This window comes from Ornithodoros turicata, chromosome 10, assembly GCF_037126465.1.
Source record: "Ornithodoros turicata isolate Travis chromosome 10, ASM3712646v1, whole genome shotgun sequence".
NCBI classification, from domain to species: Eukaryota; Metazoa; Arthropoda; class Arachnida; order Ixodida; family Argasidae; genus Ornithodoros; species Ornithodoros turicata.
The window spans coordinates 24,054,403-24,066,572 of record NC_088210.1 but is presented as its reverse complement, the minus strand read 5'-3'; the positions used below and the strand labels follow the sequence as shown (position 1 = coordinate 24,066,572).

At 44.7% G+C, this 12,170-nt stretch overlaps 1 protein-coding gene across 5 annotated transcripts in view; it reads right to left on the bottom strand.

Moving 5' to 3' along the window:
* The window catches only part of LOC135371141 (pleckstrin homology domain-containing family G member 5-like), a 250,282-nt gene that overhangs the window by 144,382 nt on the left and 93,730 nt on the right, over positions 1-12,170 (bottom strand). Inside the window, exon 1 of one of the 5 annotated variants that reach the window (XM_064605171.1) lies at positions 2,783-3,357. The exons of the other annotated variants lie outside the window; for them this stretch is intronic. Coding sequence (XP_064461241.1) covers positions 2,783-2,995 — 213 coding nt within the window. The 5' untranslated portion in view covers positions 2,996-3,357. Of the gene's footprint in view, positions 1-2,782; positions 3,358-12,170 lie in introns of those variants that run through there. 5 annotated transcript variants of the gene reach the window in all.

Below are 12,170 nucleotides of genomic sequence, written 5' to 3'. Positions count from 1 at the left end.
TACAAATGGAGCAAAAAAAGTTAAAAAATAATACAAGTGGATGGTGTCACTGCGAAAGAGCCCAAGCAGCACAATGTACTGAAAGTCGAGTGCGATAGGGGTGGACGGGTAGGTGGAAGGCTCGTGACACTAAAGAACATTGACAAGACACATACCGTCCACCCCTATTGCACTCGACTTTCAGTACATTGTGCCGCTTGGGAGTAGACTGAAGTGGCAAAAGCTGTTTATAAAATGTGATGGCATGTGTGATGACGTGTTCCAAGGACATTTAATAACTTCTTGCCCACATTAACGAAGCTAAATTTGTAGCACACGCAGCATGATGTACGTTACCTGTCGCTTACGCAAGTTATGTGGGCAAAGCGGATTTCTTTGTTCTCCCGAAGCCGTGCAAATTCTCACACAAATCTCTCCCATTGGTCAAAATTTGCCTCACATTGGTCAAATGGACGACGGAATCCTTCGTCCAGCCATCGCAACTGCAGTGGAGCTCACGAACCAACCCCATGATTTTTAGAAACCCGGGATATGTTTTTCGCCATAGGACAAACAGGTCACGTTGAAAGACCTCGCACTCTGCTATAGAACAAATTCTTGCACTCTGTAACCGATCAAATATTCAGTCCGATATCCGCGGGCTCTGTTGGCTCCAGTATTCTATTCCAAGGAACCTCATCGCCTTCTCAAGCCACGGTATGCTCCGTTGGCGTAGCAGGCGTCAGAATATATATGCGATTGTCGTCACGGCAACTCTATAGAGTAGTGTCATGCCACTTTGGAGAGGTATAAAAAATTAAATGAGGTAAATTTTGAAATAACGTCGACAACATGCGTGAGAACTATTAGTGAGTAAAAATAACAATTAAGACGTACATATAACACATACTATACACACACAAATGTGGAGTGGTGATAAATAACGATATAGGAGCTGTGCTGATATTAGGAGTCTATATATATTCATATTTTTGTTATACTTATTTATTCTCATTCCAAAAGATGGAGACATTATTCGCCGACTTTTCCCAACGGGTAAATATATCGCGTTTCCGTTTTTCTGTTCTGCGTGTGTGTACGTATGGAGAGCTGCCAGGTATCGATACCAATACCTATACCTGCAGAGATGAGGAACAAGAAGTGACGCCACCAACAAGAACGTTTGTTAACGCTTTCTCTATCGTACGCAAGCGAAAGCTCGCGATAATTTATTACCACAGTTTGCGCGAGCTATTGAGCTATATGTGGCGTTGACAGGACACAGTACAGGATAGAGGATACAGTGCACTTCGTAGCTATTCATACCCATGTCACCCACATACCTAAAGCCACTATCATATGTTGTTTCGCCCTTACAGTGAGTGAGTGAGTGAGTGAGTGAGTGAACAAAAAGAGGGAGAGAGAGAGAAAACCGTGGAGAAATTGGCACCATCAACGTGGAAGCCGGTTACTCCATACAACGTGAGCAACACTGACACTTACAGTACGTCCTTACAGTATTTCATGATATGTGATTGGGTTCATCAGAAACAAGCGACACGAAGGCGAACAAGACATTAAAGGATGTGATGGTCTTTTTCCCATTAAATATGAAACGTTTTTTGACAAGAATTGTGACGAAAGAAGGAGAAGTGTCCCGTATGACGAAATTCACGCACATCATCAGCCTAACATGAGCTTTTCGTTAGTGCGAGTATACTGTGATAGCTTTGTGACAGGTAATATGAGAAACGTATACGAGGGTAATACGCTTTCAGTTCCAGCTTGCAAATTACAGCACTGTCAAAGGTCAGTAAATTAAATGCGAATACAGCAAATGAGAAAGTGGTGCACAAACGCATCCGGCCACCCCGACACGGTCCACTTTTGTCCACAAATACGATTGGACCTCCCCCCCCCCCCCCCCAAAATAGATTTTCCTATATCTTTCGGGTGTATAGTACACATCTTTGTGGTTAAAAACAGTCAACGTCGGAATCATCATTCGTTTAGTAAAATATGCCCCGGCATATACACAACAATATTAAAATAACAATTCATGACGTTTCAGAATCCATGCAGATTCAATCACCTGCCAAAATGTCTGCCAAAGTTCAGCACCAATGGGGCCATCAAACGCACACAGAAATAAAGTAAAGTAAAGGCACGCAGCATTCGTGTATTGGTCCGGGGTGTTTCTTGATAGCTCCCTCTGTGTGTTTCTTTCTTTTTATTTATTTATCTTTACTTTCTTTCTTTTTTTAATGTACCAGGATTTCAAATGTTCGCGTACGCCACGGGGATTCCCCCTGGATAAGATTAACACCTTTCGGGATGGCCTCCTGAATAAAAAAAAAGGGGGGGGGGCATTTATGCGCAAAAACACACCTCTTTTAAGTTGAAAGGTGAAAGTAAAAAACAATTACAGCGCAATTGCGTGTATAAATAAGATGTCATAGACGCAGGCAAGCCGGCGGATGTGATTCATGAAAAAATAACAGCCCGAGCTTGGGCAGCAAACACACAGAAAACTGATGAACATGACAGGACTGATGTCCTGAAGCTGGAACACATAGAAAGGACGAATACATACAAAGCCTCACGTGCCTAAGAAATTAACGATGAAGGATGGAAGTCACTGAAAAGATTAGCTGGCTAACCTTTTCAGTGACTTCAATTTTTCACAGACAACTCGCCCGCGTCGTCTTCTCTCTGTGTTTGCTGCCCAGGCTGCGCGCGGCTGTTTTCTTCATACAAGCGCACGTATCGCGAGTCGAAAATACACACACACACACTGACTTACATCCAGGGACTGCGTATTCGACGACAGCACTGGAAGGGACGGCGATCGGTGTTCCAACGGTGTTCCAGCGAACATTGACCGTCTTAAGCATTCCCTTAGTCCATTCTCAGGTGCGCGTAAACTCGAATTGCTGTCTCGCATTAAGACGCTTCCGAAACGCAGGAGGCTGCGAGCTTTCCTCAAACCTCGTTTGAACCCCTTGGGTTTTTCCATCGCCAAAAAAAGAAAAATCAGGACGTGCACGATTGCTCCAGATTAAAACACACTGCACCCGAACGTAAGCAACACTCCACACGACGAATATTCACTCCACCACTTTTCAACACTCACGGCTGCCACTTCCCACTTGGAATCGTCGCTTATTTCCCCAGTCGTTCAATCGCATTTGGAAACGTCGCTTCCGCGGTGCCGACGACGAAGCATATCACTCAGAATAAACGTGTCTTCGAGGCAGGAGAAGTATATACCATAGTACCAATTGCGTGGTAGTTACTGAAGCGTACACTAAACACATGTCATACAGAGGGTCCGGGGGACGCCAGCCGCCATGACTACACAGAGACGCCCACTCGGGGTTTTTATGCGCATGTTCCGTAGCCTCGTATCCGCGAGATTAGCAATTTCCGTGCTATCGGAGCTTTGTTGGCAGTGCCATTCAGTTCACGGTCCCCGTGATAGGACGCTACTTTGGCAAGCCGCCGAGATCCGCGGCAGCGGTTATCTTCCCGTGTTGGCATGTTTTTTTTTTCTTTTTATCGGGGGAGCCCTTCGTATCTATATGTGGTTCTGCAAACATAGAGGTGTGAATTATTTCGCCCCGTTTGCTCGCTCTGTGTGATTAAAGCTACAAAAGGACTAACATTACTGCTTCTTTTTCTCCCTCATTCGGTTTTAATCGAAAAATACAGAGGGACATTCCAGGACGTACATAAAGTGCTGCCCATGCCGAGCAAGCTGTTGATGCAGACCAGAAAACCATACAGAAAGTTGCGAAAAATGTCCGTTTACTCTTTCGTTAGCCGTGAAACGCCACCGCACCAGCGAACAACGCCATGTTGAATGCGTGTCGGAAACCACATTGTGATTTCTATTCGCCAATAACTGTCGGGTAAACCATATACACGCCAGGAAAAACATCGAAAAATGCCGATTTCGTGAAAATCAATTAAACATCGAAAAACATACGCCGAATCCGCCCAAAAATAAAAACCAAAAACGCCGAACCTTAGAGATAAGCCACGTCAAGTTGCTTTGACAGCTTTTTGCTTATCTCCTTATCTAGATGTGGATTCATATTTTGGATTTCAAAAAATCATTATTATTATTATTATTATTATTTCTCTGGGACGCCAGAGCAAGTAAGCGCTAACATAGTCTAAAACTGCAATGTCATGCAGAGTGCATCGTTTCACATCGACACGCAGACATGAATCCCACAACACAACGAAGTTTCTGCACTTGTTGTTAAACTCTTTCCTTTCTTTTTAGTTGCCCACAAATTCGGGAGCCCTATCTTTCCCTGCCGCATCCCGAGAGAGGAGGAAATAGTCTTCTGAAGGGCGATGACAAGGGCCGGCTCTTTTGGGAGCTATTTCTCTCCTCAATAGAGCCACACTAAGCTGTTTTGGTTGTGAGCGGGTCGTATTGATCGTCCAAAGTGCCGATACGACACGGCGACTCTCACGATGGGTATAAGATTGTGCCTTCGGCTATGAGCACGCAATCGCTCCAAACCCAATGCGTTTCCCTTTTCTGATGGGAGAAACTTTTACAGCTTCGCAAGCAGGAAGCGCCGCCTTGTGTGCATGGAATCTCCCTTCGGCACTCTAGTCTACCAAAGAAGAGCGTATAGCGTTCCCATATAACGTAAAGGGCATCACGAACCGCAGCGGTGAGCATATGGAGCAATCGAAAAACAAAGCGACGACCGTGAGCTGAATGCAGTGACGATAGCCAGAGCCATACAGCTCCAGTGGAAGGTGCAAAGAAAAAGGCAGACGTGTGCCTGCGATATCATGACACCCACACCTGGGGACTTTTCGTCATGGATGAGCTGTGCGATGACAAGACGTGTGCACGGGAATGCGGGTATACCCACTGACCCGCGTGGATATCCGCGCGATATCCTGATTTGCGGGAGGAAAGTAAACGTTTGGAAATCCGCGTGGATAAAGTGCGGATACATAAACATTCACGAATTTTTGCGGACGATATATCTGACGGATTTTTGTAGACAAATACCGTAGACCACATGTTTTTCAGACGAGTAGATTGTTCTTTACATGTATTAATAACCCGTTAGGTGGAACACCCTGTATAGTGGGAAATTCCCACATACTGAATTATCTGAAAGACTTATATTTATTTGAAGCTGCTTTTGACCGAAAGCCACCACCCGTTGGCAACCGTTCATGGTATGCAGAAGGCGGCTTACGTTATCCAGTCCAATCTAATCCGATGGCTCGAACATATCACTCAGTCATGAGTCACGTGAATTTCACTCTTGGTACACGCACGGGCACGGCCAACACCACCTAGATAGAGAACGCCTGCTTACTCGTCGACGTGACGTAACAACTAAGAGTCAACCAATCAGGATTGCGTTTTCAACGGCGGTAGCCAATCACGAACGTGCTTTCAGCGGTCGTGGCCCTGAAGACGAACCACCGTCGTCTGCGAGTAGTGATTGAACGTCTCCGTGTACTAAATGGGAAAACTTGGAAATAAAGCGCAGAACGGTCCCATATCTTTCTCAAGACTGATTTTCTAGAAAGCGTGTCGCACTTTTTGTCTCCACATTCAGTTCTGTAGGTTCCAAGTTAGCAGCAATCATTTGCGAGTTCTTGAACTCGCAGAACGAAGAATCGCAGTAGCGGACGAATTCTGACTTTATATGTCCACGTAGCGAAGGAGGAGAGGAGGCAGTAAGCAGGCCTTCTGTGTCTAGGTAACGTTGGCACGGCCCATCGCTTGCTTTAAAACGCAGCTACATCTCTCTCTCTCTCGCCATTGCTTGCTCCTCAGCAAGCGATGGTCCGCGGTGCTGGTGAACACAATGACGTTGCATCCATTATGCTACTATCAATAGTCTGTATTCACGGGAAAAATAATGAGCAGTAGTCGCCATGTTTCCGACGGGTCTTATACTTTCGTGCCGTGGAGCTTATTAAAGCACCTGCTCAGAGTGCGTTGGAGACACATGTTAAGGTTATTATATAGAGTTCATCAAAGAACGGCACGTGTACACCTTGCCCCTTATCACTTCGTTGGCACACGCTAATTGCCATACGTAAGGAGCTTATAAGACGGTGTGCCTCTAAAAAGTAATTGGTAACGAGGCTGTGGAGAGCTTGAAAGTCAACTCCTCGTGGATGAGTGCGTATAAGATAAGAGTCTTCCACGCCAGGACTTCGAGGTGAGCCGCGGGGCTGGATCGCACCACCAACTGTATTAGACACTTTCCCCCTTATTCCTTTCTTTATTCTTTGTTCGTGCATACATAGATGAAATTACATTCTTCGTGAACAGGTCCCATAGTTAGAAACTAGAACTAGCTTTAAACTGTTCCTTGTGAACCCTTCCCAGGGCACAAAATATCTCTTCCGCGCGCAAAACTTACCGCCGCGTGGCAGGCAGATCACTTGGAGAATACATGCCGTGAGAGAAAGGGAGATGTACACTATCTTTTGTGAGAAGTTGGAGTAATTTCATTTGTATCTCTGGGAAGTGAAGCTAGCACTGACAACTTCGTAGCGTGACTTTTCGCATTTCGCTCAACATTCGTAAGTCTGAGTAGTCCTTCACTTCGGTGCAGTTCCCCTTCAGCATTTCTCACTGCTCTATAGCCCTTATAAAATAAGGTGGTGGTGGTGCTCTGCTCACCATAGTCCGGCACGCACAGGCGAGCAACGTCACGACTATCGCAGGGGGGAGGGGGATCGTGCGTCCTGGGCCGACTTCACAGGGAACTGAGGGAAACCCAGACAGCACAGCCGGCGCATGAATTCGGATAAGGTGGTGGTGGTGGTGGTGATAGGGCTTGCCGTTGTCGGCCTCACGGAGAAGGTGGTGGTGGTGGTGGTGGTGGTGGTGATAGGGCTTGCCGTTGTCAGCCTCACGTATGTGGGCAACGTCACGACTCACGCCCTGGGGGAATGTGCGTCCTGGGCCGACTTCTAAGGGAACTGTGCCGACATATGTCTGAAAGCGTCTGAGGAAAACCCAGGAAAAACCCCAGACAGCACAGCCGGCACCGGGATTCGAACCCGGGTACCTCCGGATAAGGTACATTTCATTGAGCCACATCGTGTGCCAATCGTCCATGTTTGATTGGAGTGCAGCTGCATTTCTCTTTTTCCTCTCTCTCTCTCTCTAGTCTGTTATTACAGCTACCCTGGTGACATAGACTGCAGCGTTGTTCGGTCTGGTGGTCCTATTCGCAGCCTTAACGCCCTCTACAACAAAACGCGCGCGTTACAAATCCCAACATCTCCTTCTCTAGCGACAATATGAAATTCCTTTCAGAAACTTTTTCTTCCTTTAGAGACTTTTTTTTTTCTTTTTCGCTTCTGTCAGAGCACCAGGAGTAAGTTTAGAAGCTCGCGCGTACGGTGTGGATATACCTTATGCACTCGCACTACGCAACCGGGTCTATATAAATGACATTCCGACCCGTGAACGTGGCAACGGCGGAAACAATACCACCGCTTATTTTTCTAGCTACACATCGACGTGTGTTCCTGTTTTGTTTATTTTTTTATAGAAAGCAATCGAGTGTCGCGAAACCTATCTTGAAATGTGACACGCGGAATCGACGGGAGGGCACCACCAGGAAAAGCAAAAAGTCACCTTTTTATCTTTCGATCTATCTTGCGTTAGTCAAGAGCCAGTCGACTCAACTATAGGTAGACTTCATGTAAGACATACAGGGTGTTTCATCTGCTGATTAAAAAAATCAACTTGTCTCAAAATTATGGGGTCAACGGTATTTATCCTGGACAGCATTTCGTCTTGGCTTACGAGCACTTTTCAATTAAATAAATTTTCACTGAGATTGAATTTTCTGAATTGAGCTTCGAAATCCGCCTAGCAAGATTTGTCGAGCAAGTTACGTGTTTGCTCCGTGACTATACCTTTGAGCACCGTCTCTTTTCGCTATAGGTGAGCAGGGATTCCTGCATCAGTGGTCTAATCGGTACATATGCGTGAAGTATGGGCGCGTTGCTCTGGGGAACCTCGTTTTCTAACAAGGGATTCAGATTATGTAAATAGTGTAAATAATCAGAACCAATTGTTTAGTTCAATATTGCCTGATATGTGTACATACGAACGGGAGATTGTACATATTTAGCAATCTGTACATATTTGTAACAACAGCTTGAAGTGGGGTCGGGTCCTGTGGCTGCCATGAGAAAACATCCCACTTCATCATCACTTCATCTTTTATTATTATTGTTGTTGTTGTTGAACGTAGAACATTTACGTTGTTATAGTGTTCATGAAAAGCAAAGTGTAATTGGGGCAGTTACTTGTGTAATTAGATAATTGTGTTAATGAACTATTCTTAACAAGCAAGATTTTTCTTTTTTTTAGCAACAAAGCAAATTTTTTACTCACTTTTTACTACTTTTAAATTTACTCAAATCCGCCATAAAATGCGCTTGCTATTGCAACGCTGAAAAAAATGCGGAAGCGACTACTTTGGAGTTTGGAACGCCAGGAGGTCATCGACTCTTGTTTCCTTTCGATGCCGAAGATAAACAGCGTTAACCCCACAATCATCAGACAAGTATTTTTTCAATGCAACTTTGAGACAGGTGACGCCAAATAACCTGTCACAAAACGTATGTGAAACACGCTGTAGAGTCAGAGCTTATATTACACACGCTCAAGCCTCCGGCAACTATATTGGTGGGCACATTTCGCGATGTTGAAACGATCCGCACGTCGAATTTGAGGAGTCTTCTGAAAACGCAATTTCACCCAATCCAAAAACTCCCGTGGACATATTTATGGAAGAACCGTTGGCAACACATTTCGCATTTCGCACTACGTGTATTGGGCGGCGTGGTAAACTGCTTCGATCTCTGCAAAGGCGCAAAGTGACCTCGTACAAAATACCGCGCGCAAGTATTTAAAATATAGTACAAAATACTCTAAACTGAAAGTAATTTGAGTAGAGTACTAAATACTCTAAGGAATACTTAAGATACTCTTTAAAGTACTTTAGTATTTAAAATATAGTACAAAATACTCTAAACTGAAAGTAGTTTGAGTAGAGTACTACGTACTTTAAGGAATACTTAAGATACTCTTTAAAGTACTTTAGTATTTAATATATAGTACAAAATACTCTAAACTGAAAGTAATTTGAGTAGAGTACTAAATACTTTAAGGAGTACTTAAGATACTCTTTCAAGTACTTTAGTATTAGCAGTAAGTGAAACGCGTATTCTGAACGTGGCCATACAAATGAAAGGAATAAACTTTCTTTGCAAGGTCTCGGTGTCAAGTAATATTTTGTGAACTTTGGTGATATGGGTTCTGGCCCAAAACTTCGTAATCCCTCCTGTATGTCAGCTCCGGTCTTTCAACTTCTGGCGACCAAGGAAATAAATGCTGGGATTCTATTTGTACCTAATCGCCTGGGGATTCACCTGGCGATATGAACAGGAACCGTTTTCTGACGAAGGGGTCGGGCTATTCACAAGCGAGGCCAAGCGTGGGACCAGCCTATTGTACAGGAGGATAAATGACAGATTCATGATTTCACAAAAAAAAAAAGAAAGAAGAAAGGGGGCCAAGTTCCAGTGAGCTGAAAACCTGGACACGGCTTGACACGGAAGGAAAGTATTTTGAGCACTGGGTAGCAAATACAAAAAAAAAAGTATTTTAAATACTTTAGAAATACGTGTCGCAAAAAGTATTGAGTAGAGTACCAAAATACCGGAAGAGGTATTTAAAATACTGTATTTTGAGTACGTAATCAAGATACGTACAAGTCTGCGCTGAGGCGGATTCCCGCTCCTCTATTAACCAGCCCTCTATCTACGCTGAGGATCTACCACCGTAACCATGTGCCATATTCACACGTCCTCACGAATGATTCTAGTGAGAGAAAAAGCAAAAAAAAAAAAAAAGCTCACGGAGCCGAAGTTTCGCCCCGTGTTATGTTGAGCGTTCACACGGTGCTGGATTATCGGGAGTCACGTGATGTGGCCGAAGACATGTTATGGGGACACCCTCACACAGATTTCGTAGAACACGTATAAGTGTGGACCTCATATATGCCACTGATACGCTCATAACGCAACGGTGCTGAAAGCGTGGCCAGAAAATATCACACAAAATGAAAAACTTTGCGGTCAGGGTCGTCGTTTTGGTGGAGGTTTCCTGACGGCTGCATCGTTTAAGAAGAAGTCGTTTCCGGGTCTGAACGAGAAATCAAAAGCAGCGCGTATGACTTAAGAGTGGTACCGACCAAGTATATAACTTATCATTTCATTTCATTCTGAAGTCCGCTTCTGCTAAGTTATGTTGTGTAGGGATCACAGGGATGCGCAACTTGATTATCAGTATCTCACGGAGCTTTTCTTCTTTCGGCAAGTTGTGGAAGCTGACCCCGCGCGTAGCTGCTGATGACTTGTAGTGAGTGGTTTACCCAGAATTTCATCCTTGGGGGGCTGTTGCGAATTGGGACTCCGCAAGGGCGTGTATTTAGATGCTTTTGACGAAATATTGTGGAATCTCACAAAATTTTAGGGGGGTCTCCTCCAGATTTTTGGGGCGTGTTAGGGGGGTGCAGGGGGGGAGGGGTCTGGATAAATCACTGCCTGTAGTTAAAAACAGTGCAGTACAGCATAATCACGACCAGCGACGACCACAGTCGCAGACAAACGTCCCGGTGTTTTTCACACGACTATACTGGCGGATCACGTGATCTCGTTTGTGCCCCCTGTAGGCCGCACTCGTATCAGTCTCTGACGTCAGAAGAGCGAGGTCCACGGCCATTCCGATTGGTAGACGTAAGCACGTGACTTCCCTCGTTATGCCTCATTGACGGAGACGCGTGCAGTGACGTCAGAACGGGATGAGTTTCGCTATTAGAGCTGCCGATTCTCTACGCCTCCTTTTTCCTCATTCGGTGTAGAACTTGGAATACAGGGGCACGCCGTCGTAAATGCAATAAACCCTCGTTATAACGAATTCGCCCTTTTCGAATTATTGCTTTGGCCGAAGGTTCACGCTCTTCCAGCGGAACTGCGCGCGCAAAACCCTAGAAGCGCCTAAATTTAAAGGCTACCATCACCTTATGTGCTCGCTTGTATGCTTCGCAGTGTTTCCGAGACTGCTGTCCCTGTTTTTGTATCACTTTCGTTTTGTATCGAATAGGCGCCTACAGGGTGTTTCACAAAACGTGTCATTCGGACTTTATAAAACGGGGCGACGGAAAAATACAGGGTAAACGGCATTTGTGTGGCAACTAATTGCAACTAATCATTTGATTTTAATTAAAAGAAATTGAATTTCTTTAATTGAACACCAAAACTTCCCAAGTCAACCTAACGTTGTTTTTTTTTTTTTTTTTTTTGTTCTTTTACAGAATTAGAGAGCCCGTAGCGAACTTAGTCAGATCCACCAAGAAATCCGCTCGATATTGCAAATGGAACTGCCCAAAAAAAGTCCCGAAATTGAGGCTTCAAAGATTCGGGTATTCAACGGCGCACCAAATCAGTCGCAAAGATGTGCGGAGAGGAGGACATGCTCCTGCCCCCATGAAAGATAGAAGATCGAAAAAAAAAGAGGCGAAAAAGAAAGAGGCGGAATCTCTTTTTTTTTTTTTTTTTTTGCCGCTTATCAACGTATGGTGGAATCCCAAGCAGCAAAATGTACTGAAAGTCGAGTGCAATAGGGGTGGACGGGTAGGTGGAAGGCCTTGAAGAGACTCGTGAAACTAAAGAACACTGATAAGACGCATACTGTCCACCCCTATTGCACTCGACTTTCAGTACATTGTGCTGCTTGGGATGTCACACGCCTTGTTGGCGCGTCTTGTGCTGCACGCCGGTCCGGCGATAAATTGTTCTAGCTTCATGGGGGCAGGAGCATGTCCTCCTCTCCGCGCATCTTTGCGACTGATTTGGTGCGCCGTTGAATACCGAAACTTTGAAGCCTCAATTTCGGGACTTTTTTTGGGCAGTTCCATTTTCTGTAAAAAAAAACGTTAGGTTGACTTGGGAAATTTTTGAGTTCAATTAAAGAAATTCAAGTTCTTTAAATTAAAATCAAATGAAAATATTTTTGCAATGTGGCCAATTTAGTTGACACACAAATGCCGTTTACCTCGTATTTTTCCGTCATCCCGTTTTTTTATAAAGTCCGAATGAAA